Source organism: Lithobates pipiens, unplaced genomic scaffold, assembly GCF_037356315.1.
Source record: "Lithobates pipiens isolate NorthernLeopardFrog02 unplaced genomic scaffold, aLitPip1_a1.2 Scaffold_10, whole genome shotgun sequence".
NCBI lineage: Eukaryota > Metazoa > Chordata > Amphibia > Anura > Ranidae > Lithobates > Lithobates pipiens.
Genome location: NW_027507686.1, coordinates 174,262,788 through 174,290,460, shown reverse-complemented (window position 1 = coordinate 174,290,460; position 27,673 = coordinate 174,262,788). Strand labels below are relative to the sequence as shown.

The window sequence follows — 27,673 nt, the reverse complement described above, 5'->3', positions numbered from 1 at the left end:
TCCGTCTGCACCATTCATTCACTGCAATCTGAGAAAGAAGAAACTACAAGTCCAGTCTTCCACTATGGCTGATGGCTTGTAGTTCTAAGTGTATTGCGAAGTCACTGATGTGCAGCCTTGTAGTCCATTCACTCGTCATGCAGCTTTGTACCAGAAAAGCTTACAGAGGTATGCGCACAAAGTTAGAGGGAGAGTATGCAGGAGCTGGACATTGCACCCGTGATTCACTGATCACACTTTTCTAGGCTCCTCAAGAAAAAAATAATAAATGCACATTTTTTCTGCAAAAATATGTGCATTTAATATTTTTCCTAAAAGGTCAACTTATCCTTTAAAGCAGGGGTCTTCAAACTACAACTCCCATCATGCCTAGTCATGTCTGTGAATGTCAGAGTTTTACAATGCCTCATGGGACGTGTAGTTCCACAACAGCTGTTGGGCCATAGTTTGAAGATTCCTGCTTTAAAGTGTACGTCCAGACAAAAGTTTTTTTATTTAGTCTTAAATAAAGTGGGGAAGGATTAGAACCCCTGCCAGAGTTTTCCTGCTATTTGGGGCTCCTTTATCTCCACTTTCTGTCCTGACGACATCATTTTACCAGGTAAAATAAAAGTGTGATCCAACTGATCCACACATTGCTAATTGTGAACAACAAATCTGCAAAATGTTTTCCGATTACCCATGGCTGTCAAAAAAAACTAAAATATCCTATTTGAATAGGGAGTTTGGGCTTGTCCACCTATATTATAGTGCATTGGTAAGAATTCTTAACTGGACTCAAAGGGGGAGATCTACTAAAACTGGTGTACACAGAATATGGTGCAACTGTGCATAGTAACCAATCAGCTTCTAACTTCAGCTTGTCCAATTAAGGTTTGATAATAACATCTAAAAGCTGATTGGTTACTATGCACTTCTGTTTTCACTTCAAATGTTGTCTTTGGACAGAATCAAGCAGGCCTTCCTTGTTTAGGAATGGTATATGTATGATCTGGCCGCACACAAATTATTTTATTTATTTTATGTACCAATTTTTGTATGAATAAAGTTTTCATACTTTTATATATAAAGTCTCATATATACCTATGGCCAGTACAGTCCCATATAGAGGGATAAATGTCTATATTCTATTGTCAATTTAGGGATGTGGGCAGGATATGAAGCTCTGAACAACTCTTTATTAAATGTATTCCATAACCACTTCCGCACCGCCTCACGCCGATATACGTCCTTACTTTGAAGGGCAAAATCTTTGTTATGGCAGCAGCTAGCTGCCATAACCCCAGTATCTTATTGTTCAGCCGGCGGTCCGCTTAAAGATAAAAGGGGTCTCTGCAGTGGATTTTATACAAGATCACTTTTATTGGCAGCGGGAGGGGCCACCCGCCCGCTCCGGTGCCCTCCGCTGCTTACCGGAGCCATCGGCAGCGGCGGAGGCGATCGGATGCTGTCACTAGCTGGGCATTGAGATGAGTGAGGGAAAGATGGCATCCATGACATTGCAGGGCGGAAGAGACATCAAAACGTCACTTCCGCCCATAGCTCTTAAAGAGACATTTTTTTTAATTCTTTTTTTAAATGACAATTTTTTTTTTATTGCATTTTTGTGTAAATATGAGATCTGAGGTCTTTTTGAAAAGTGGAGGGGACACTAGTTCTGGTAACCCCAAGGAATTCTCTTAATTTGCAGGTATGTCCTCCCAGAACAAGGAGGAAGCCACCAGGCCATTTACCTACAGTGCCCAAATGGGAGGTAGTTGAACTTGACTTAGGATTGGAACACCTGGCAGATTTTTACTGCTATTTGCGGCTCTTGCTGTCCGCATGAAAACATTTTACTGGGTAGAAAGTGTTTAATCCACCTTATGCACACATTGACCAGTGTGAACAATCAATCTATGATCAAAACAAAGTCTTTTCAACAAAATCTTTGTGTCTTCTTCCATTAATTTGACTCCTCGTACTTGCAACCCCTTTCACCCAAAATTGAAAACAAGCTTACCATTTGCTTTCTATTTTGAAAATGCAAAAATGGCATATAAATTCTTCAAACCACAAATGCTTTTAATCTAAAACCTCCAGATGAGACACTCTCCACCATTAAACAAAGATCTGTGTGTAGTTAGTCGTTTGCTTGCATGCTGCTAGAATTGTACATATGAGTATTATTATGCTTGCTGCAAACTTCCAATTGAATGAAGACCTTCGACTGGTGGTAGAGAGCGTCTCTTTGGGAGGAATTCAGAAAAGATCTGCAAGAGAAAATGAAACATTGAGTCTGTTATCAATTTTTGGTGGATGAAGTTGCAAGCATGCGAATTGGAATTAATGAAAGAAGACATAATTGGGTCTATTTATAAAAAATGTTTGGATGAATGTGACAAGCAGATAAATTCTGACTGTAAATTTCTTAAAGAGTACTGTAGTCTGCTCACATAATTTGCAATAAAAATATCTTTGCCATTCTGAAGCTTCCTGCCAACCACTTTGCATATTATTTTATATATACTGTGATTCTTGACTTGTCAAATAGGCTGCAGAAATCTCCCTCCACTAAGTATGGCTGCTGCATCCATTTTAACTATGAGCAGCTGAATCTGCAGCCTGTTCACTTCCTGGATTTACACAGACACACAGAGGAACACCTCCAGCTCTGCAGCCCTGCAGCTCTCATTGGCCCTCTTATGACTCATCCCACTCCCTTCCTGGCAAACTCCAAGGAGACTAAGAGAGAGAGCTGTGAATGATGTCATAAGCCTAGGCTAATGACCAGACATGAAAGTGGGCTGTATAAGGTAGAGTATTTACTGGCAGAAACAAAAATGTTTTACTATCCAAAGTTAAAACAAAAAGGGCAGAAGATTTAATAGATGGAAAGTTCAAAAAATGACTGAGGGTCCGCTTTAATACAATGGTTTCCTATGATCATCAGTTCAATCTAGTGGCCATAATGCGGTATTTATCCTGACTGAGTTATTTCATAAAAGATATTGCATTATGGCCACTAGATAGAGCTGACCATCATGGAAAATCCGGTATAATGCTAAATACGGTCAGAATTCTTGTGACATTCATCCCACAATTTTTTTTTATGAATAGGCCCCAAAGATATGTTGAAAATACTTTCTTTTGATTGTATATTGAGTGTTCACACCTATCAATGTGTGTATCAGGTGGAATGGAGTTAAAAAGACACAAAAATGTTGAAAATAATTTACTTAGGTCACATATTTATCATTCATGCTTTTCTATATTTGTTTTATATTTATTATTTTATCAGGGAGATAACACTCAGGGGCACTATCAGGAGAACATCAGTAATTTAATTTTTGCACAGACATCATTCTTTCTCCAAATAATTATTCATTTCCAAGAAATCAGCCTCCTTACTTGTAAGTGTCTTAGTTATTTCATTATCTCCAATGGCTGTTAATGCAAGGCTCTTCTGCTTCTCAATTAATTACAGTAATGTGTGGGACAATGCTACAGTGTGGTAGCAGGGAAGTGAGCCATGTAATATAGTTGCTGCTGATTTGCTGCTTTTATTAATAGAGAAATTTGGGAATCCAAAAAAACAAACATTCATACTCACCTAGTTGACTGGAGCACCGACCCCAGCTGCAGGTGTCCCCCACCACCTCTACCGAGAACTGAGTGGTCAAAGACTACTGATTGCTCACTTCTCGGTATTCAGTCTGCAGAAAGGAGGTGACTGTCAGTTACCAGGTCTCTGCTTTTTCCCTAAAGTGCACACTAGAGCGCCTTGGCTGTTCAAGGGGCGGAAGAGTCTGGCTTAGTCTCCTAGTGGCTTGCAGAGAGGCTGAGCCAACTGCCATCTGAGTGGATCCTGACTGTAAAGTCAGGATTGATCCAGCACCTGGGCCGCATGAATGACGTCAGCCGACAGTGGGCTTTAGCGTTCTAGTTTTAGAATCAAGTGGACTTCTGTGACCCATAGGAGAAGTATAATCAAATGAGCTTTGGCCATACTTCTCCATTAAATTACAACAATTAAGAGGATCTGTGTGAAGTGAAATGGAAAAAAAGAAACCTGTGAACAGTGCATATGGATATACATGGAGGGGCATGAAATCTAGAAGAAATCTGAAGAACAGGCTCAGGATAGTTAAAAGTAGCTTCTTACCCTCAGGAGCAGTTTAAAGCTCATTACACACCTACATTTTGGATTTACCATTGCCTCCATTCTAAATTCAAGATTTTTTTTTTACCTTAATGCATTTCCTGTACTTATATCCTTTCTCAATCCAGCGATGTGCCCATCTGCAGCAGCGCTCTTCTCTTTCTCTTCTCACAGGACACAAGGGAAGCAGAATAAGACATTAGGTCTCACTGCTGTGAATAATTTCCTGTGAGGAAGGAGTGGGGGGGGGGGGGGGGGGCAAGCTGCGCTGTCTGTGTTAATGGACGCACACAGACTGACTCAGGAGCGCACAAGTGCCCCCATAGGAGCTGGCTTGCTATGGGGACACTCACAGGTGTGGAGGAGCAGAGAGCACCAGCAGGTGATCCCAGAAAAGGAGGTAAAAAGCAAGTAAATCTTTTTTAGAAAAAAAATCCTTTAGAACCTCGTTAACCCCAATGGGGTCCCAATTTGGTAAAAATTTTTACAAAAATTTCTGAGAAATTAAAACTCTCAAATGTACACATCACTATTCCTAAGCTTTGCATAGGTGTTTGTACTGAACAACATAGTGGTAATACTTGCTAAATGTCTCAACCCCAACATCACAAAGTGATCAAGCTACTTTAACAGTAGGGAGTAAAAGCTGGCCATACACCAGTAGATTGTTGTTTGTGCGGAAATTCTGAAAAGTCATTTGTCTGAGCATTCGATCTTCCCATCACTGAGTTCATTCATTTCGTTCAAAAGCTTTTAACATTTTGTCCAGACCTACTACTTGAATGGAATCCCAGACATTTTAAAAAGGTTTCTTTTTGTGCCTAGAACATGCACATTCAAATATGTACGATTTTTCCCCCAAAAAAAGCACATTTACAGGTATAATTTCATTCCATTCTGCTCCTGTGAATTTTCTCACCCCTACGGTCAGAAACTATTGTCACATTGACCTCACTAACTATTAGAAAATGTATAAAACATTTTATAAAAAGATTTTTAAAAAAATTCTACAGGTGTATGGCCAAGTTATAGAGACATATCCTCCCTTTCTCTGCCAAAAGCAGCCTTCTCTGTCCATTTCAAGAAGCAGCATGGTTTCTTATTGCTTATACATACCTAAATATGTACATTATATACAGGGTACAAATCAGCAACAAGCAGTACCATTTGTATTTTGACCTGTACATGATGGCAGGAAGAAAACACAGAATACAACAGCTCCAGTACTTCCCTGTTGGTCCCTTGTCTTGTGAATGTGTGGATGCAGTAAGCATATTATTATTTTTGAAAGTTTATACATTGATCACTGCAAGGAGAAAGCTTACTCTGCAGTAATTAAACAGTTCTATTAAATATTTTCTCAAAATTTCTACTTGCAATATAAATGCACAAAAATGATTTGTACGGAAATGAATAACTTATTAAAAACTCTAATGCTGTCTGAGCCACAATCCTGAAAAGGCTGAAAAATCTAAACTTACTTGTTGTTGGGGTTGCTGTGGTGGTTGATAGGGTGGATGTGGCTGTTGTACTTTCAGTTGTAGTAATTGTAGTTGTAGGAGTTGAAGTTGCAGTGGTGGTTGAGGGTGTAGACACGGTGGTTGTTGTTGTTGTACCTTTAGTTGTAGTGGGTAGCTCGGTGGTTGATAAACACCAATCAGGTATACTAAATGGGGTAGATAAACCCGGTGTGGTAGGTAAACCAGGTGTGGTAGGTAAACCAGGTGTGGTAGGTAAATAAGGTGTGGTAGTTAAATAAGGTGTGGTAGTTAAATATGGTGTGGTAGTTAAATATGGTGTGGTAGTTAAATATGGCGTGGTAGTTAAATAAGGTGTGGTAGTTAAATAAGGTGTAGTAGGTAAATTAGGTGTGGGAGGTTTCACAACCTCGACACAGCAGTAGACACTGATCTGATAATTGTAGCACACTGGTGGCATTTGTCCAGCCTGGTCTTTGTTGTTACACACAAGGCCTGTGGAGACATCACAGGTCACTTTCTGCCCCAGCTGTTCCAGTGGTATATCTGGGAATCTGTCTTGTCTGCAGGAAATATTCTCTGGCTTCTCACACACCTCAAAACCAGCTTTTCTGATGTTCTCATAAGTCTCATAATCCCCTCCATTTGGTGAGTACATCGGGTAACTGACATCAAACCATTGTGACCATGTGCAGTTCTTAATGTCTACAGCTACTCTTGTTGAAGTTGCTTCAGTTGGTTTAGTTGCTTTAGTTGTTTCGGGTGCTTTAGGTGTGGTAGTTAAATAAGGTGTGGTAGGTAAATATGGTGTGGTAGTTAAATGAGGTGTGGTAGTTAAATGAGGTGTAGTAGGTATCACAACCTCGACACAGCAGTAGACACTGATCTGATAATTGTAGCACACCGGTGGCATTTGTCCAGCCTGGTCTTTGTTGTTACACACAAGGCCTGTGGAGACATCACAGGTCACTTTCTGCCCCAGCTGTTCCAGTGGTATATCTGGGAATCTGTCTTGTCTGCAGGAAATATTCTCTGGCTTTTCACACACCTCAAAACCAGCTTTTCTGATGTTCTCATAAGTCTCATAATCCCCTCCACTTGGTGAGTACATCGGGTAACTGACATCAAACCATGGTGACCATGTGCAGTTCTTAATATTTCCAGTTACTCTTGTTGAAGTTGCTTTAGTTGTTTCGGGTGCTTTAGTTACTTTAGTTGTTTCGGGTGCTTTAGTTGCTTTAGTTGTTTCGGGTGCTTTAGTTGCTTTAGTTGTTTCGGGTGCTTTAGTTGCTTTAGTTGTTTCGGGTGCATTAGTTGCTTTAGTTGTTTTGGTTGCTTTAGTTGTTTCGGGTGCTTTAGTTGTTTCGGGTGCTTTAGTTGCTACAGTTGTCCAGTAAGAACAGTCTGAAACACAAATCATAATTATGTAATAACAGTTGTGTCTGCACATTACTGAACAACGTAGATCATTTAACTTCTGTATAAACTGGCCTAGGTCATATAAAGATTTACAGTATACTAAACAGAAAGGTCTTTCTTTGACTAAAGCCGGCCATAGGTGGTTTGAATCTCAGCCAGTTCAGCAGGGACAGGCCAAGATTCAAACCATACATGGGCAGGTTGAATGTACCCAAGTTGCTTGATTGATAAACCTGGGTACAAACAGCTTTTTCGGATTTTACACGCAATTATTGCAAGCAGCTATTATAGCTGCTAGCAGTAATCGCTTTGTATTGGCGGAAATAGGAACACAATTGCTCTGCAGGAGGGATTCCCTCATCAACACAGTTAGTGTTGATGGGGGAATCAAGTGATTTTCTTTCCAGCAAGCTGTGGTTGCAGGAAACAAACTCACTCCGCCTATGACTGCCTTTACTCTGGGACTTGCCTGTCCCTACAATACTTAGTAGATCCCATGTCATTTCATTTACCTTTCTTGCAGCCTTTTCACACACCATACATTCATACAAAAAAGAGAAAGGGTTATAACCCTATCCATACCAACTCTGCTACAAGGTTATCACCATAGACAAGTGCGGTCACAGGGATACAAGAACTATGATTACTGAATCTGTTCTAAGGTTTCTTCCTGTACTTTATGCCTTACTGTGCTTTCACTCCTTGTTCAGAAAATGATATGTAGTTTGTATATTATACCTCTTTTTCTAATTGATGAAATTAAGAAATAAAAGGTGCACGATCTAACTACCAAAAGCGTTATGTTACCCTAATAGTTTCATTCGATTTATAAACGATTCTTGAAAACACAATCCAAAGAAAAATTTAAATGTTTACTTAAAACCTTTCCATTCTTTATGGCATACCTTTCCGTAGACCCAGTTATTGAGTCTCTGTGCTTCTCTATGCAATGCAGACAGATCATGACTATTGGGATGGGCCAGCAGGATGCTGTATATAGCTCTGTATTTCTCTTAACCACTTCAGCTCCAGAAGGTTTTACCCCCTTCATGACCAGTCCATTTCTTTGGTAGTCACCACTGTTCTACTTTAACTGGTAATTGCACGGTCATGCAACGCTGTACCAAAATGAAATTTATATATATATTTTTTCACACAAATAGAACTTTTTTTTGGTAGTATTTGATCACCACTGGGTTTTGAAAAAAGACTGAAAAAATGTTGAACATTTACATTCTGCAGTAAAACATATCCAATAAAAAAAAAAGTTAAAAATCAAATTTCTTCATATATTTATTCCAAAATGTATTCTTTGGCTTTGGTAAATCCCAATAAGTGTATATTGATTGGTTTGTGTGAAAGTCATAGCGTCTACAAACTATGGTAAATGCTGACATTTTTTTTTTTATTATTTATTGTTTTATACTAAGAAATAAGTGCATGATCGCCTGCGCTACTATGTGCACACAAACTAATTGTGCAAAAAAAGATATATAAAAAAACTGCAATGGAAGAATTGTGACTATTTATGCTGCTGTATACCTGGTATTGTTCCTATTGACTGTAAAGTGTGAAGAAAGGTGACTAGATGGTACAGTACTCCCCTATAGTTACTCTAGGGTTACTATAATAAATTACCTCGATGAAACCATACTGTATATGAGGCCCTATATATCACTATATATAAAGCAGATAAAATGTATGAAACTACGTAAATAAATATTACAGACCAAATCAGACAATGCTATAAAACGAGACACGACTGTGATACAAATATCAGTAATAAACAATAATGTACACATCCAGTGGTGTTGTATACACTTGTTAAAACACAAGGCTCTAGGCTATGATTGGACATCAGCAGATTTCAGCCGTGAATCATTTGCTGAAACTTGCTGACAGAATCCCACTGTGCCCAATTACAGCGGGAGTGGTTGGGGGGGGGGGGGCGCTCTCCCTGAACCCTGCAGAAGAAAGTGATGTACAGCTATGCCACTATGTCTGTATGAGCCGCCCGCCCAAATGTGGATGGGCAGTCTGTATGTGGTTAAGAGACTTCAGTAGCAGTTACGTATATATCAAAAAGCCTTGATCGGTGGATGTCGGTCTGGAGGAGTAAGTGCTTCTAGGCAGGTTACATATACATGCAGACTGTATTAGGTAATGCACATTTGTGACGCTGAGCTTCGAAGATTATAAAACTGAAATATAATGAATGAAAGGGGTAGGTCGGGGAAATAAGCCTGGGGGGAAAAGACTGGGTGTTAGTCAAAATTATGAGAGGGTCTCAAATGTGGCCCCTGCCATGTCCAAAAGGCCACACAATGGTATCTGTACTTAAAGAAAGATATCACCTAGGTCTGTGTGTTAGAGAAATGTGCGGTAAAATGCACAATATTAACATGCGTAATGCAACTTACTAGTCTGAAAAGGATCTAATACAAACAGGGACATAGATAAGGGGGGGGTCAGGGGCATCTTGACGAAAAATTCAAACACATGATGTCCCTCTCAGTAGTGGACTGTTGTGCAGCAGCAAGGGTTAATAGATCATTGGGCACTCACTGAGCTCACGTTGTTCACCGCTGGAATGTCGGGCTCAGACTGACTGACACAGTTCTATACCGAAAGGTGGCATTGAACAAAGTTTAAACGGTGCCCATAGTCCCGCCCACCCCACCTCACCAGGCAGCTTTGAACACAGTGGGAGCGGCACCTGTACTTTCAGCCCACCCCACAAGGCAGCTTTGAGCACAGCGGGAGCGGCGCTCTTAGTCTCGCCCACCTCACCCGGCAGCTTTGAACATGATGCCCATGGTCCCGTCCATATACGGGCGCTCTCCCGCTGTGCTCAGTGCTGCCTGGTGGTACACACGCTACACTTCACCACTGAGAGGGACATCATGTGTTTGCATTTTTGCAAATTCCCATTGGCTTGCTTGCAGTGCTTCCTAGGGTTTACTAATTCTAGGTACCCAGGTACTTTTGTATAGATTACACTACTTGCCAAAGATGAGTAGTCAGGCAGAATGTCACCTTTTATAAAGCATAGAAGCCTTTTTAAATGTATTTTCTGTCCAAGCCATTCTGATGTGCTTATCTCTCTTTTACCTAGTCCACAGCAACTTTAAATGTGCACCTTTCTGTTTAAAATTTTTAAAAAAAATGCCTTCTGATTCCACCACTTTCTGTAGATCATTTGATATTCCAAGAAGCTTCCTATCCTTTCTCACACTGCCATACTGCATCAGAGTAAAGGGTGTGTTTACCTGTCTGCATTACTATACCACCTCTTGTTTTATTTCCAACTTCCTTTTAAGGTGACCATACACTATACAGTCTGATTGTACAATCTCCTTTAGAGCTACATCAGCTATGTAGTGTAGTGCAAGACCTGCCTAATTTGATACAAACTTAATTTTTTCCATAGTTCGGGAAAATCTAAAATAAATTTTACAGAGACTGTACAATCAGATTGAATAGTGCAATGGCCACCTTTATACAAGTACATAGGAAGGAGTAGACAGAGAAACTCAGCTGTCAAGCCCCGATCACATCTCTGTTTAGGGGAACCTCGCATGTAAACATAGCAATTTCATGTTCAAGCCCCAGTCACACCTAGTGTAGTGGGAGTGCACATTTATTGGCTTGTTTTTCCTACAACATGCATAGGGCAGCCCATTGCTTTCAATGGACTACCCTACATGAGGCAAAGTAGCTCATGGGACATTTTGCAGGTTGCCCTTTTTACTGCTATGACTAGTTTATTTTAGGTGTGTAAAGGTGGCTATACATTATGCAATCTAATGTTACAATCTTTGTACAATCTTTTTTAGATTTACCAAAACTATATAATAGGAAGACACATCTATCTATCCAATCATTCTGTATCCAATCAGACAGGCCCTTGCTATACATAGTTGATGGCAGATCTAAAGAAAATTGTACAATCAGATTGTATAGTGTATGGTGAGCTTCACTGACTTCCAGGGACACACTTCTCCTGTTTTCAATACTACAGCTCTGCTCCGCATAGCCTGCTATGTGTTCGCTCAGCTTCTGCACACTCTATCAAATGAAAGATATATGCAACATGAAGGTAAGGTACAGAACAATTGATGGTTGCGTATTTCGTGAGAATAGAGCTCACTGATAATGATTGCATCGGAGAAGCATGAAACTACAGAGGTTGGAGAGAGCCTATCTTAGAAGATAGAGAATGCGTTTTCTTGTCTGCAACAGATGTACATTATTGGTATATAGATACAAATTTTTTAATGAAATAATGTAATATTTCAGCTACAGGAAACTGGACCTATGCCAGGGAACTGTAACCAGTAACATCATTGACTGATTCTGTTTTTAATTTACTGGTACAACTTGAAATACAAAGTTTACTCACCTGTAACCATTGTAGTTGATGTTCCAGTAGTTGTAGGTGTAGTTGAAGGTAAAGTAGTTCTAGTAGTAGTAGTGGTGGTTGTAGGAGTTGTGGTGCTTGAAGTTGTAGTAGTAGTAGTAGTTGTGGTGATAGACGTTGTAGTAGGAGTGGTGGTGGTAGTAGGAGTTGTAGTGGTAGGAGTGGTGGTGGTAGGAGTGGTGGTGGTAGGAGTTGTAGTGGTAGGAGTTGTGGTAGTTGTGGTGGTAGAAGTGGTGGTGGGAGGAGTTGTAGTAGTGGGTGTGGTGGTGGTGGTAGTAGGGGTTGTAGTAGTAGTAGGAGTTGTGGTGGTAGGAGTCGTAGTAGTTGGAGTTGTTGAATGGACACACTCAAAATCACAGCAGTCCATTCGGACCTCATAGTTGTAGCACTTCTGCCAGGGGGTGTCAAATAGAATTTGCTCACTGTTCCGGCAGATGAACCCGTACGATACATTGCAGTGAACAGTCTGTTTTAAATCCTCCAAGCTGAGTCCATTAGCTCCTCTGCACTGAATCTGCTCAGGCACACTGCAGAATTCGTGATGTTTTCTTATCTCATCATAGGTTTCAAAATCTCCATCGTTCGGACCATCTGGTTTGCTGACATCAAACCACTGGGTCCAGTGGCATACTTTTTCATAAACACAGGCTGTGCAGGACAAAATATAAAGGTCATTTAAAAAAAATGTACACAGTTTATTTAAAATATGTGTTTGATTATCACATGCTCTAATGTTTTAGTACATAATTCATTCACATCGGTTTCTACCCTTTATAGAGCTGACCTAACTTATCCATATTACTTCAGTATGTAAAAATATAACATAACCTTGGATTTGATCAATTGTGCAATGTTCATGGCTGTGTCTGTTTAGTTGGTATGCTGATGAGCCTAAATTGGCGTGGGGTGTCCAAGACTGGCTTAAAATTGTGTTGGGTTTCAAAACAAAATTATATATATTTTTTTTTTTTGGGGGGGGGGTCATTTCCAAATTTAACAAGCTAAAGCAATGCTACCTAAAACACAAAAGGTTTGTATGGCATATATCATATGAAGTGATTGAAGTCATATTAGTGAACTTGCAACAAGAACAAGTGAGCACTAACATTTAAACTTTGAGGACAAATTGTCTGGGTTTTCCCTTCTTCTTAGTTGAAGCAGTATGGAAATGAACATCTCAGTATACCAGTATACTAGCAGAATCCTTACATAGGAAAGTTATGGGAACAAAACCATCAGTACAAGCATATACAGTACTCTTACAATACATAGAAAAAAACAAACTATTCACTGTGTACTTCTAGGAACCACATGCAGTCCTGCACTACAAGGGATAATAAAGATAATCAAACAGCTGCAGTCCATCATAATGGAAGATATATTGCAATATTGCAAAATCTCCAATGATGGCCTTCAGGCAACCACCCAACCAATAAAACTGCAGGAAACTTGATTCTGATTACAAAGATGCAAACAATGGGACCAAACCTTTGAACAACAAACACTGCAAACTATGTAACCAAGTCAATCCATTAAAAAGGGTCACACATGCATGGTCCTTCAGTAATACAAGATCATAAATGTCTTCCTCCAGTAATGTGGTTGTACCCCATTCAATCCAAAAAATAAAATACAACTAAGGCTGCAAGGTCCCTTTCACAAAGGGTGGATTCAGCTACAATCAGCAGTGGATCTGTGAGCTGATCCCTTGCTGATCGGAGCGATCGGGCAGATGTCACATCCGTGTCTGCTCAGTTTTTGCAGAGCGGCCATGGACAGATGCTGCTGAGCTCTATGGACAGCAGGGTGTAAATGGACCCCACTGTCTGTTTACATCAGAGCTGCATACGATCTGGTCCACCAAAATAGACAATGACACAGCCCTTAGCCCTTTTTATAGTGCACCTGATTGGACCCAGAGGTAGACGCGTGTAAATAGACACAAGTCTATTTACACCCACCTTTCCACAGGGCTACATGAACCTTCTGATCAGCTCCACCTAAAAAACTGACAGATAGACCTGATCGAAACCACCACCTGAAAGGGGCATTGTAGTGGCAAAACAGGATAGGAGCTACAAAAAAGAATGAATTTACACAGGCACAGCATAAAAGAAAATAAGAAAGATTATTGCTGCACACCCGTAGATCATCATTTCTCACAACCAGACCACTGGCATAAATGCTTTGGTTTTTAAAGGGAACTTTAAGAAAGGGAAAACTTTGAAACTACGAATTATAATTCTATTTGACACATGAGATAATGTGCTAAATGGGGACCTCCATTTTCCAAATAACTATCATTAACTATAACTATCACTATTGTTTTATGACAATTCTGACCTCTGACTTTTTCACCTCTGATTCAATATCCCACTAATTTCCCTATTTTAACTGATTTCCTAGTTAACATTTTGAAAAATCTTTGTGTATTAATACTGTTCAGACCAAAAAGAGGGGAACACCCCAAAAGCTGGTCCTGAAAATGTAATTGTTAATGCAAATTAAAAAAAAAAAGTATCATGGACAGTAATCTGTTGTTTCTAATGCATATATTTAAATTCTAGAAAAACTGAACATGCACAACTAAAATTTTGGAGTTTGTATGTCACATAATAGCTGTGTATTCACACCAGCTTGGGCTACTGTGATCCATTAAATGCACACATGTCAATGTGCATTGAGGTTCCCTGCAAGTGCAGTTGTCCTAGATCTGAGGGGAAGCTTTGAAATGAGGGAAAGCTCTGCTAATTTCTATCATCCAATCATGTGCAAGCAAAAATTACGTTTTTTTTAAATATTCCTTGCATGTTCCCCTCAGAGATAGAGTAACTGCACTTTCAGAGCACTTGAAGTGCACAGACTATTTGCCTTTAGTAAATAAACCCCATTGTGTCACATGTTCACTAGCCGCTGCTAGCGATAATCACAAGTAAATCTGGCAGGCTAGCTGTACCCAAGTAGATTGAACTATCAACTTGTTCCACTTAGCCTGCCCATACACCATTCAAAACCATCTACAGCTGGCCTAAAGCTCCCAGAGCTCTCACCTACAAACACAACAGCTTCTCTACTCCTTTGGTTAGGACCACTTGGGTACACTTAACAATACTTCCCAGAATTAAGGGGCGTGGTTCCTTTAGGACCTCTAGGTATTCATGCGGCCAGTGTGTTATGCTCACATTTTCACTTCCGAATCACGCATTAGCACAGTATGAGGTCTCATACTTATGGCGCATACAGTATAGGGATACAGAATGCCCCATCCCACTCAAGACTGATCACTGCTAGGTTTATTCACCACAAAGGAGATCACTAAGCATGTGTTCATTATTCTCATCCACTTTGTCATCCTAAAACCTGCTCTTCATCCTAAAGGAATGAAGCAAGCTAAGACAATCAAACCAGTCACGATCAAACCAGTAACAGGAGTCAGTACTGCTAGAAAGCTGATATGGTCAGGCACCAGTAAATAATGTAGGGATACCCAAGGCTGTGGAAGGGGTACAGAGAAGTTACTGAGGCACAGTGGGGACAGTTTTATTATTACTGCTTCATGAGTAATACCTAAAGTAAATTCCACTTTGAAAAACAATACTGGTAGCGGATATAAAGTATGAACACCTAGAATGTGTCTGCACATACTTGCAGCAAATTCCACTGCCTCCTCTTTAACCAAATACTGAGCTGTTCTATACAGACAAAGCCTTATAGCAGTGATGGCGAACCTTGGTACCCCAGATGTTTTGGAACTACATTGCCCATGATGCTCTGGCACTCTGCAGTGTACTGGAGCATCATGGGAAATGTAGTTCCAAAACATCTGGGGTGCCAAGGTTCGCCATCACTGCCTTATAGTGTTGGAGCTTGTTCCCTCTGGTCTGCCACACACATTCTTATTGGCCCATCATTGGTGAACAACAATGCATGGGAGGCAGTAAGGGGAAAAAGCTGCCAGAGCTTTACTCAATTAAAATAGTTCAGCAAACACCTCTAGGTCCTGCTAGCAGCATTTCTTTGGTGGGGTCTTTGTTACTGTAGATTTGAGGCCACCATTTTAATTTTTTTGTAAATGTCATTCATGGTTATTGAAGTGTTACTGACCTGGTATTCTGTAAACCACTCTGTTCCCTCATAACAGTTATGCAGTAGGAGGGAAAAGATAAATCATATTTATATGCTGGATCAGTTTTTGCTTTTTTGGTTTTTTGGTTTTTTTGTAATTATTCATCAATGATAATAACTTACTTGTTGAGGAGGAACTGCTTGTTGTAGATGTGGTAGTGACTAAAAAGACAGATCAGAAACAATATGATGAATATTGATATTAGTACTGGAATCATTCAAACACTTACAAAATAGTTTTGTAGCAACTGTTGACTCTGGTAGATGGAACTGATTTCTCTCAAAAAAAAAAAAAAAATTAAATGGTGCTTTCCCACATGTCTGTTATACACTATAGGGGTTATTTACTGCACAATCTGGTGCAGCTCTGCATAGAAACCAATCAGCTTCCAGGTTTTATTGCCAAAGCGTTATTGAACATGCTGAAGTTAGAAGCTGATTGGCTATTATGCACAGCTGCACCAGATCTTGAGTGCACCAGTTTTAGTAAATCTCCCCCTATGTGCTACTTTTGTATATATGAGAGGACTTTTTAAAGCTCTGTAACATTCTATAAGATGTTTGTGTCAATTATTGTTGCACTATATGCTAAAACTATATACATAAAACATGAAATGTATATGACATAAGAATAGCAAATCCATGTAAGCAAATCCAAAAATAAAAACACTGATAATACTCTGTTATGCTGACTTGTTAATCCAAGACAACCATCCGCAGCTGCTGATTTACTACTTTTGGGCAATACAAGGCTTCTGTTGCCCCATATTTGGGGCCCTACAGTGAGGTGAGGTTACACCCATGAGGGTCTCCTGGTGACGGTGTCAAATCAAAGTTTTGGATATCACTTTACTTTGGATTTTTTTTTTTTACTTTTGGGACTGTAATCTTTGTATATGAAATGTTGAATCATTCATGCTACCTTGGTTCAAGTGTATTATTTTTTTTTATTTGCTTTATAGATTTGCTTTTCTTATGTCATATACACATGTTGTTTTATAAATATTGTTTTGGCTTATAGCGCAGCACTAATTGACACTTAGACCCCTTTCACATTGAGGCGCTTTACAGGTGCTACAGCGCTAAAAATGGCACCTGCATAGCGCCTGTAAAGAGCCTCTCCTGTCTCTCCAGTGTGAAAGCCCGAATTCTTTCACACTGGAGCAGTGCGCTGGCAGGACGCTAAAAAAAGTCCTGATAGCAGCATCTTTGGAGAGGTGAAGGAGCGGTGTATACACTGCTCCTTCACCACTCCTGGCCATTGAACTGAATGGGCATCGCTGCCGAACCGCCGGCAAAGCGCTGGCAAATCGCCACTGCAGCAGTGCTTTGCAATCCCTGCAAAAACTGCCACCGTGAAAAAAACCCGCAAAACCGCCGCCCCAGTGTGAAAGGGGCCATACATTTTGATTACACACTAGACTTGTGCACAATGGAAAATTTTGTTTAGTTTCGGTTCGTTGTCATTCGTAAAATACATCATTTCGTTCTGTTATATTCGTTATGTTACCTTAATACGTTTTCAGATAATTCGTTATTATTCGTAGAGTGTCGAATTCATTCGTTCGTATTCGTTGAAATTCGCTATTTATGTATGTATAGACATTTGTGATAATGATTCGTAGTTTGGAAAGTCGTTTGTTTATTGAATCTTTTAACACACACAATGACAACGTCTTTTCTCCTCGGCTCAAATACAATACAACATCCTTCTAACTCAGTTCTCAGGAATGCACTTTGCCAGTAATCCATCCTCCGGCACAAAATGAATTAGCTGATTGGACTATAAGATTTACATTGAGCTGACCTTTTGTTTCATTAGATCTTTAAAGAATTACCAAATTCATTTGAATTCATTCAAATTAATTTGTTATATTTCTTTCGTATTCGTTGTTATTCGTTATTTTTTTATTCGGATGCATCTGAATGTCCGAAAGATGCAAAATTCGTCCGAATTTCGATTTGTTACAAAACGAATTGCACAAGCCTATTACACACACTGGATGTGCATACAGCTAATATAACATTTGTAGCCCAAACTAGTTTTCATCCTTTAAGAGGGATGAAGCCAAGAACAACTTAAAGTAAAGGTAAAACTTGTTTTTCATTTTGGATAGAGTAAGGGTTATAACCCCTTTCATTTTTTATTTTTTTTCCATCTGTGTGCCAATGGGGAGAATTCCTGTGCTTCCTGTTGCATAGCCAAACCTGGAAGTGAGAGGAAATCCCTCCAAAGTGAAGGAATCCCCTGTTGTCAGCAGGGACACCAAGTACTAGTGCCCCCACTGGAAGATTCCCCCTCTATTCCTGTTCTGGTGACCACTCGGAATTTGGGATATTCTTTCACTCTCAGTGATAGCAGTAAACAGGATAGGGGCGCAAGACAGCAATATAAATCTGACAGGTTTTACAACCTCTCCCCACTCTATCCAAATCTAACAAGTTTTGCCTTTAGTTCTGCTTCAAATTATATGTGCAAGTTATTACCTGTTGTTGTTGTTGGTACAGAAGTAGTGGTGGTAACGGATGTAGTGGTAGGTATAGTAGTGGTGCAGAAATCATCAACCTCTTTTACCTGTGTGCCATTCACACATTTTAATATATAACATACTCCAGAAACTATTTCTGTGGATATTTGTTCTCCTTCTTTATATTCTTTGCCATCGATAATACACACGCATGCTACAACCAACAAAATACATAAAACATTTATTTTCAACAGAAATTTTTTGCAATGCAGTCTTTCTGTTCACCTTAGATATCATCAATACGTACAGTATAAATATACCGTATATACTCGAGTATAGGCCGACCCGAATATAAGCCGAGGCCCCCAATTTACCCCCAAAAAAACTGGCAAACTTATTGACTCGTGTATAAGCCGAGGGTAAGACATGCCTGTCCATCCCTGTGTGTGTGTCCGTCCATCCCTGTGTGTCCGTCCATCCCTGTGTGTCCGTCCATCCCTGTGTGTCCGTCCATCCCTGTGTGTGTGTGTCTCCATCCATCCATCCATCCCTGTGTGTGTGTGTGTATCCGTGTGTGTGTGTGTGTGTGTGTGTGTGTGTGTGTGTGTGTGTGTGTGTGTGTGTCCAGCCTACCTGTGTCCTGAGCCTTTGTCCCGAGCCTCCGTCCCGTGCCGAGCCTCCTTGCCTCCGTGCCTCGCCGCCGTGCCTCGCCGCCGTGCCTTGCCTCCGGTCCCGTCCCGTCCCGTCCCGTGCCGTGCCGTCCTGTGCCTTGCCTCCGTCCCGTGCCCTCTTCGTTCGTCGGCGGCCATTGTAAAATTCAAAAGCTGCGCCGCCGCCTTCGCCTGTGATAGGCGGAACACTGAATTTCCCAGCAGCCTGTGTTCCGCCTATCACAGACGTCGTATCATCCTCGTCCGTAGTACGAGGATGATACGAAGTCCGTGATAGGCGGAACACAGGCTGCTGGGAAATTCAGTGTTCCGCCTATCACAGGCGAAGGGGGAGCCGGAGGCGCGGCTTTTGAATCAGAATGGCCGCTGTCTGTCTGCTCGACACGCTGATCGAGCGGGCAGACAGCGATGACTCGAGTATAAGCCGAGGGGGGCACTTTCAGCCTCAAAAAAGAGGCTGAAAATCTCGGCTTATACTCGAGTATATACGGTAGGTGCTTCTATAAAATAAATGCTGACTTTACCTGACTGGTTGTAGATACATTCAACCTTTGCTTCTGGAGTACATACACTAAAAGATAAAAAATATATATATTTTAATGGTAACTGAGCTATAGTAAACAACATACCCTACCTTACTGGACTTCTAATAAGCAGAAGTTACCCTGATTGTATAGATTTCTTACAAAGAACACACTAAAATCGGCTACTTAGTTCACTATTCCGTGATATATGTGCACAGGTGTCAATGTAAATCGCAGCCTGAAATTGCAAAAAGTAGTACAGAAACTAAAACAATTCAGATTACTATAATATGACTAAAACTAAAATGGCATTTTAGTCACAAGACTATGACTAAAACGAAATTGAAATGTGATGTTAAAATTACCACTGCATCTTACCAAGAGTGACAATTCTTATCACTGGGCACTCCACTCCCATTCTCATAGTGGGTATTGTTAATGTAACAACCACATAGTTCTGATGGCACGCAAATCCTCTTTGACTCATCAAAAATAGGTTTGTCTTTAGGGCATGTTGGGTAGCAGCCTAACAAAATGTAAAAATATCATGTTAGTTATATGTAAAATGCTGTTTACTGCCCAGTACATAGGGAGTGACTATCGGGAGACATTAGCTGTTTCAATAAAAATTTGGCTCATATGTATATTAGCCGGTCCGACGGAAGCCAGTTGTTCGGTCAGACGAGAATGCTGGAAAACCAGCAGCTGACCAGCTCCTGATCAACTCTCTTAGCCAATGGCAGAGAGCACTGACCAGAGTGTTCTGGCGTGGAGGCCACCTCCCTATCAGAACACAACAGCTCAGTGGGGAAGATCGCTGTACTAACGTCAGAACATTAGTACAGCGGCTCCGACCAGAGCTGTCAGTTTTTTTTTTCTTTCAACCCAACAGGTATTAGTGTGTGCCAGGCTTGAGTCTCAGAAAATAACCAGTTACAATTTAGGGTGACTCATGCTGTTCCTCTTGCTATTTTATCTAACAGTGCACAGAGGCTATTGTAAAATCTTGATTGCTTCCATTCACACATCACGGCTCCCTAACAAAAACTGATGCATTGGTCACTTAAAAAATCTGTAACTTAGAGATAGTGATTCATTTTTGTAAGGAGCAGAATATAGACTCCATTAAAGGAAACCTTTATAGATTTATATATGAAGGATAAAGTTGCTGACTTTATTTGAAAAGGCCAGTTGTCCGGATCTCGGGCTTTAATAGTTTAAAACACTGGTCTGGGTCAAGCAACTCTTAATCTGCAAATTTGGAGGCAATGACTAAGAAAATGCTGAGGCCATTCATTCACCATGACAGCCAGGGAAATAGCATCTCCTTACATTGTCATTACAAGTTTCCTTCAATGTTTTGTCAAAATCTTCTAAGCAGAAACATTTTGAAATATAGTTGCAAAAACTCTCTTTAAAAAAATGTTGGTGATCTGTTATTTATCTCTCCTTAAATACAACATTAATATTGGGAAAAACTCATCTCTGTATTTACACAGGGACATTTAAAAGTATATTTAAAGTGTTAGTAAACCCAGGACCCTGCATTCACTATATTTGGTCTCACACAGCACACAGAACATGGAAATGCAATTATTTCAGTAAATATAAACTGCTAAATACCTCTTCTGATCAGCAGTATATAAGCAGTCTTGTGACGTCTACAAGTTCCTGGTAAATCTTGTGGGAAGAGTTTTCATACTGCACTGAGCTGTCCTATCAGGATGTAGGACCCCTAATGCCATGTAGACACACGATCGGAATTTGGGGCCAGCAAAAGACCGATGAGAGCTTTTCATCTGAAAATGCGACTGTCTGTATGCTCCATCGGAATTTAGCTGGCCAAATTCCCGCCAGCAAAAATTTGAGAGCATGTTCTCAATTTTTCAGATGGAAAAGGTTTCTATTCGAAATTCTGATCGTGTGTATGCAATTCCGACGCATAAAAACTCACGCATGCTCAGATTCAACTATGAGATGGAAGCTATTGGCTGCTGGCTATTGAACTTCCTTTTTCTAGTCCTCTTGTACATGTTGTACTTCACCGCATTCTTGATGGTTGGAATTTGGTGTGACCGTGTGTATGTAAGTCAGCTTGAGTGAACTCCCGTTTGGAAAATCATCAGAGCTTTTTCCGACCAAAATTCCGACTGTGTGTACACCACATAACTCTCTGTCTGGACAGTGTTAATTGGCCTTGTGCTGATCACATGCATTCTCCCAAGAAAAAAGAAAAAAATATCTCTACCAATAAAAACCAAATTGAGCATGTGCAGCCTGACTCCAAAGGCTCTGTACTATCCAGACTGTTGTTCTGATGTTCTGGAGTCAGTGGAAGAAGAGGAATATCTGTGCATACAGGATCAAGCAGCCTTTTTACACAATGCAGAGGATTAACCCCTTAGGTTCCACAGTGAGTATAACAAGCATGCTTTACTGTATATACAGACTGATTTTACTATTGTGGGTTTAGTAACACTTTAACAATGTAATAAGCTGACATTGAGATTTTTTTTATATCTGCCCTTTGTAAATATGTTATGGAAATTGGTATACAAAAGTTCTGAGAGACTCACCTTCCAGGTAGGTAACGGTAACATTAGTATAGACATTGTTGATGGAACGACAGGTCTTTATGTCGTGGTAGCCACAAGGGTGGTAATGCCACTCACATTCATCTTTAGGGTTGTAGTAGTCACAAAATATGGCTAAAGGGAAAACAATTACATTACATGGGTGAAACACAGTTATAATAGTTTATAATGATATACTATGCAGCTTTGATATTAGTATTTGAGTTTGGATTGTGTATGTTGTTTAATAGTATCAAACATCCATGGAGTCTTTAGGATCTCAGATTACTGGCAGTTAAAGATCTTGATGGAAGGATAAGTCATATTCTGCAATATGTTTCAATGATATCAGTTTCAAAAGTTCCACTTTCAAAAAAGCTTTGGCTTTTGGCTTTCAAAAAAGCTTTCTCATTTAACAAACATCATATAAGTCTTTAAATGAGCCATTATTGATCTCTGTTGCTGCAGGTACTATGGAGCAATAATTTCTAAAAATGTACAGAAAAAACACAGAATTTTGTAATGGGAGGGTGTAGGGAGAGCTGAGCTGTTGCAAGAAGGACCTGAAGGACTTCAGTTCCTCCAAGTGAAATTGAGGATGATTTCCTCCACAGTACCTGAAGCTACATAGGTTCGTGTGCTCTTGTTTTAAAGCTCATTTACTGCTTTTTCAGAAAATGTAAATACCTAAATAACATACCCGTGCCACAGACTGACATTAAATGGTAATTAATTGATGTTAGTTGAACATACACATATACAGCATTTGTGTTACTATTTGAGTGCCATTTTTCTGTTACAAAATAATGGGAAGTCACATTTTTGTTTTTAAATGTAAAACTTAGGCTAGGCAATGACATACATTTGTAGATTTCTCCTGTTCAGCCCTTTTTAAGAATGAATAGATTCCACCATCTACACTAATCCCACAGATGTCTGAATACCCACAAGTGACTGCGTCTGAGAGAATGCAGTCACTGTTCATCTGACAACTTTGTAAGTGGCTGAGTTGATTGTTAAATTCTTCTGTCAAGCTGACGGTGCTCACATGACCACCCATGGCTCAGATTTGATCCAATTCCTGCTTTGAGTCATTTAAGGCTGGTATTTGTTTTGGTGGTGACAAAGAGAATTTGAATTTAGTTTCAAATTATTGATTAAATTAAATTAAATTTCATGAATGTACAGTTGTATTTTCAGCTGTAGCAGTTTCTTTTTGGTAACTCCTTAGCATCAGCCATATGCGTATATTTGAAAACACGAAACAGGGCATTATTCCATCCGGACATATACTGTATATACAGTATCATACCTGTTTTGTGCAGGGAGCAGACACAATTGTGTTCCCCTGGCACTGTGACTGTGCTGTCACCAGCAGATTCTGGTCACATGGCAAGGATCAGAAACCAGTATGCCAATTTTCCTTACATACTTAAAGTGAAGTTGCGCCGAAAAAGAAAAAAAGAATTAAAGTCAGCAGCTACAAATACTGCAGCTGACTTAGTGAGGACTTACTTGTCAAGGGCGCCTGTGATGTCCTCAGGGAAACAGGCCTGGTTCCCTACTGCGCATGCGTTAGATGCGCCACGCATTCTGAGTGGTTCATGCTGTCTTCTGGAACCTATGTGTCTCTCAGAAGACAGAGGGGGAGTTGGGGGGACATGGCATAGATTGATGTGGATTCTGCAGGGATCTTTCGCCAGAAGTGGGAGCAAATACCTGTATTAGACAGGTATCCGCTCCCCCTTCCCCTGAAATGTGCCAAATGTGACACCGGGGAGGGGGGAAGGAATCCAGACAGCAGAAGTTCAATTTTTGGGTGCTAAATTTTATTATTTTATTATATTTTATTATTATTTGTTTTACTACTATTATTATTATTATTATTATTATTATTATTATTATTATTATTATTATTATTATTATGTCACCCCCCTTCATATTGACAATGCTATGTTTTGTATATTCATTTTAGGTCACATTGCCTTTTGGATTCGTTAGTGGGCTGGCTGCAACCTGAAATCTACATTAAATCCAAACTGTGACAAAACTTTTTTTTTGTTTCGGATAGAGAATGGAAAAGTTAGGACCTCTTTGAGGTTTTTATTGTTGCCTGTAATCTCATGGGAAAAATGTCAGTGTAGTTGCCAGGACAGGAAGAAAGGTGAATTGCGCCAATAGGAATACATAGCACAAACTATTCTCAGCAGGCTGGGGAAGGGCTATAAGTTAATATCTAGATTGTAAGCTCTAATGAGCAGGATCCTCTTATTCCTCTTGTATTTAATTGTATGGTAACTGTACTGTCTGCCCTCATGTTGAAAAGCACTGCACAAACTGTTGGCTCTATATAAATCCTGAATAATAATACAAATTACTGTCTGTGCCCCATTTAATTTGACTCACTTCCTGTGTGTTTACTAGGACAAGAAATGAGAGAAAATCTCCCTAATGGGTACAGAGATAGCAATAAAATCCTTATAGATGTTATGACACCTCCCCAAAGAAGAGAGGGAGGTTGAAAGTTGATGTTCCACCCCTATGTAATATTTACTCACGGCATATGTCTGGTGTTCTCCAGTAGACACAGGCTTCAGCTTTGGTGCATTCCTGAGCATAGGCTGCTACTGCAGAGCAGAAACATTCACAGTCTCCACCACTGTCACAGGAGCAAGCATCATTCACACAGGCCTCGAAGAATGGTTTTGGATCCACCTATCACAATATTAACAATTGTCAGATGACTTTAATGTGTATAGCATTTAACATCCTAATTTCAACCTAAAGCATGTTCTAAACGTTAGTCTTCACATTTAAAACCTTTGCCATTTGTAATGCTTTCTGATATCCCATTGGGGTGATTTTCCCAAGGAGGATATTTACTAAAGTATGTGCACACAGAATCTGCTGCATCTGTGTATAGTAACCAGTGTGTGCCCCAGTTTTAGTAAGTCTCCACCAAAGTGACTCTAGGACAGAAATTAAGGGGGATTTAAAAAAGCTAGAACTTCCATTATCGTTTTATCGTTCTCTATGACAACACTGCAACTGGGACAGGAAATAGTAGAAGAGCGGAAGAGTCCTCAGACATCAATAAAACATGAGATAGCTTCTTATCATTCCGTACTCTATGCATATTTTATATTTATATATATATTTTTTTAAAAGTGCCTGCAGTTGAACTCTTACAATTGGTATTACAAATTCTAGATTTTTCTAATATTATTTTCCATACTCCATTCTGATCTTCTTACCTTGCTGTGACATATTTTGAAGACTTCACTTTTGATTATTCCACACTGCTTCTCAGCCCAGGACTTGCGATGTGGCTTCTGACTGCAGGGGTTGATCACCTCTGTTGCATCAGGACAGGTAGAGTCAATTTTCCAGCTGTTTCCAAACTCCAGCACATCACTGACTTGTAACAAGTGACTGGTTGTAAAGTCATTTTGTGAATTGTCATCAAAGTTTCCACACAATCCACACAATTTTCCCTGTGGAAAAAATATAAATGTATATAAATGTTGCTGTGATTAAATGTTAAATCCACAATGTCAAAATCTCAGTTGGTTCTTTATTGATGTCCTTATTGATTGACATGTAATAGTAAATTTTTTTTTACAAATCTAGGCTCAAAAAAATTACAAAATCCCTGTAACACAAAACTATTGATAAAGTCACATACAGCATCACCATTATTTTACAACACTTACATTATGCTTAAAAAATTGGCATTTTAGAAAGATAAACACTTGAATAGCAGAGCATGGAGTAAAGATATGTTGTGTCCTGTTACTGGGGATGTTTGGGGAATAAAAACCACCTCGATATCAGCATGTTTCCTCCCCTCATTAGCAGACCACGTTTCAGTTTTCAGCTCTGTGATACTTTTAATGAAAATTACTCCGTCATGCAAATCTGTACCCAGATTGAATGTATATTACTTTGTGAAACAGATGGAACTTTCTATTGGTTGTATTTAATAACCACTTTTTTGCTACATAAAAGAAAAAGACAATTTTCAAACATTCACCTTACTTTCTGTTTTAAAATATAGCAAATAAAAAATGTCAGGAGACTAGGAAATGGTCCAATTTTGTAGAAAATAGACACCTTGAGGTAATTGTCACAATTTTTTGGAAATGAAGAGATATGATGGCATTGATGGGTTACAAATGGAGCTTGGTAAGGGTGCGAGAATTATACTTACTGTATAGGTCATGCACAGAAGGATCAGGAGTTGAAGGGGGTTAATGTATAGGTCATATACAATGGGAGGATGAAAGTGTGAAGTGGTGAATACACAAATGTGCAGGATAAAGGGGGTGAGGGATTCATACACAGGCCAGATCAGATTCAGGATGGGGCTTACATATACTGTGGAGGGGTGAATTTGATTATAATTGGCATTATTACTGAATTGCACTGGTACTAGCTGGCCGTCAGGATGTGTTTATTCCTCTCGCACAACGATAATTGTTTGTAAGAAAGCAGGGCATCCTTGATCACCAGCCAGTATGTGAAGCACAGCTGCTAACTGCAGCCTTTATGTTCTCTAATTGGTCACAGAGATCATGTGGTACAGAGTGACTTCCATTGATTCTGTCCTTCCATGTAGTCTGCAACCAGGTGAGGATGAATACAATTTATCTTTATTTTGTCCAAGGAGTACACATGTTCCAAACAGAACCAACTCTAAAGCGTTTCATCCTATCAAGGCCTTACCAATAGTTCAATAGTAACTATGAGTAAGGCCTTAATAGGCTGAAATGCATTTGTGTTGGCTCTCTTTGGAACATGTGTACTCCTTGGATGAAACAGTGGGACATTTTATTCATCCTCACCTGGTTGTTGACTTCATCTACCTGAAAGGACTCTTGTGTTGGGTGGGTGGAGACCACAAGTCAGGCACAGTGAGTGGCCCTGATTGCATGACTGGATTGCAGTTCCATTATCTTGCTTGTGTTCATTAACTTTTTTCCCTGTTGCCTGTGGTCAGCTGTGTCCAATCACAATGTAATCACAGGACTGTGCATATGCCAGTGTACATAGAAATGCAATTCTTGGATGATGTATCGGTATGTCTTCTAGGAATAGCAGAGGAGCCAACCTGCCATCTATGTACAATGGTCAGTCTGCAAGGGGGTACAATATGTATACCAAATCACTAATATCTTATATACACTTTGCAGGACATCATACGACACCCGCCCACGATAGGAAATCTCATGGTCGTCATTTGACTATAGGTCAGGTGTGAAGCAGTTACAAATGCAATTTGTTGATGATACACAGTGCAAATAAATGTCATTCATAAATGTCATTCATTAAAGAGGAAGTAAACCCTGATGGGTTTACTTCCTCTTTGATTCCCTGCAAAGGTAAAGCATAATAGGCTACTCTGTAGTCCATTATGTGTCGCTTACCTGACACAGGAGCCAGCGATGTCACCGCTGTCCCCTGTAGTTCCGAGCGTCCATCTCCTTGGTGGGTCTCTGTGGGTCTCGCTGCTCCGGCGCTGTGATTCGCCAGAGCAGTGATGACGTCACTCCCGCGCATGCTCACGGGAGCCGACACTCGCGGCATATCGCGGTGGCTGTCTTCAGGTAAATATCTCCTAAACTGTGTAGGTTTAGGAGATATTTCTTGAACCTACAGGTAAGCCTTAATCTAGGCTTACCTGTAGGTCAAAGTGGTTTGTAAGGGTTTACAACCACTTTAAGGGCTCCTTCACACCATATGTGCATGAAAACTGATGAGAACTGATGGAAACACTATGCAGATATCACTTGCAGAAACATGAGTTTATATCAGTTTACATCAGATTTCAGTGAGTTTTTATGCACGTAGATAT

At 40.0% G+C, this 27,673-nt stretch overlaps 1 protein-coding gene across 5 annotated transcripts in view; it reads right to left on the bottom strand.

The window, feature by feature from the left end:
* Positions 1–27,673, bottom strand: part of LOC143935909 (uncharacterized) — a 113,646-nt gene that overhangs the window by 43,210 nt on the left and 42,763 nt on the right. The window contains exons 23-32 of one of the 5 annotated variants that reach the window (XM_077460122.1): positions 25,074–25,313; positions 24,378–24,534; positions 21,823–21,954; positions 19,625–19,772; positions 19,247–19,293; positions 18,071–18,265; positions 15,707–15,745; positions 11,441–12,106; positions 6,808–7,023; positions 5,623–6,390 (exon numbers count right to left, since the gene is read on the bottom strand). In XM_077460122.1, the coding sequence (XP_077316248.1) occupies positions 5,623–6,390; positions 6,808–7,023; positions 11,441–12,106; positions 15,707–15,745; positions 18,071–18,265; positions 19,247–19,293; positions 19,625–19,772; positions 21,823–21,954; positions 24,378–24,534; positions 25,074–25,313 (2,608 nt within the window). Of the gene's footprint in view, positions 1–5,622; positions 7,024–11,440; positions 12,107–15,706; positions 15,748–18,070; positions 18,266–19,246; positions 19,294–19,624; positions 19,773–21,822; positions 21,955–24,377; positions 24,535–25,073; positions 25,314–27,673 lie in introns of all 5 variants that reach the window. The other 4 variants (XM_077460132.1, XM_077460115.1, XM_077460096.1 and 1 more) reach the window with 4 other exon arrangements.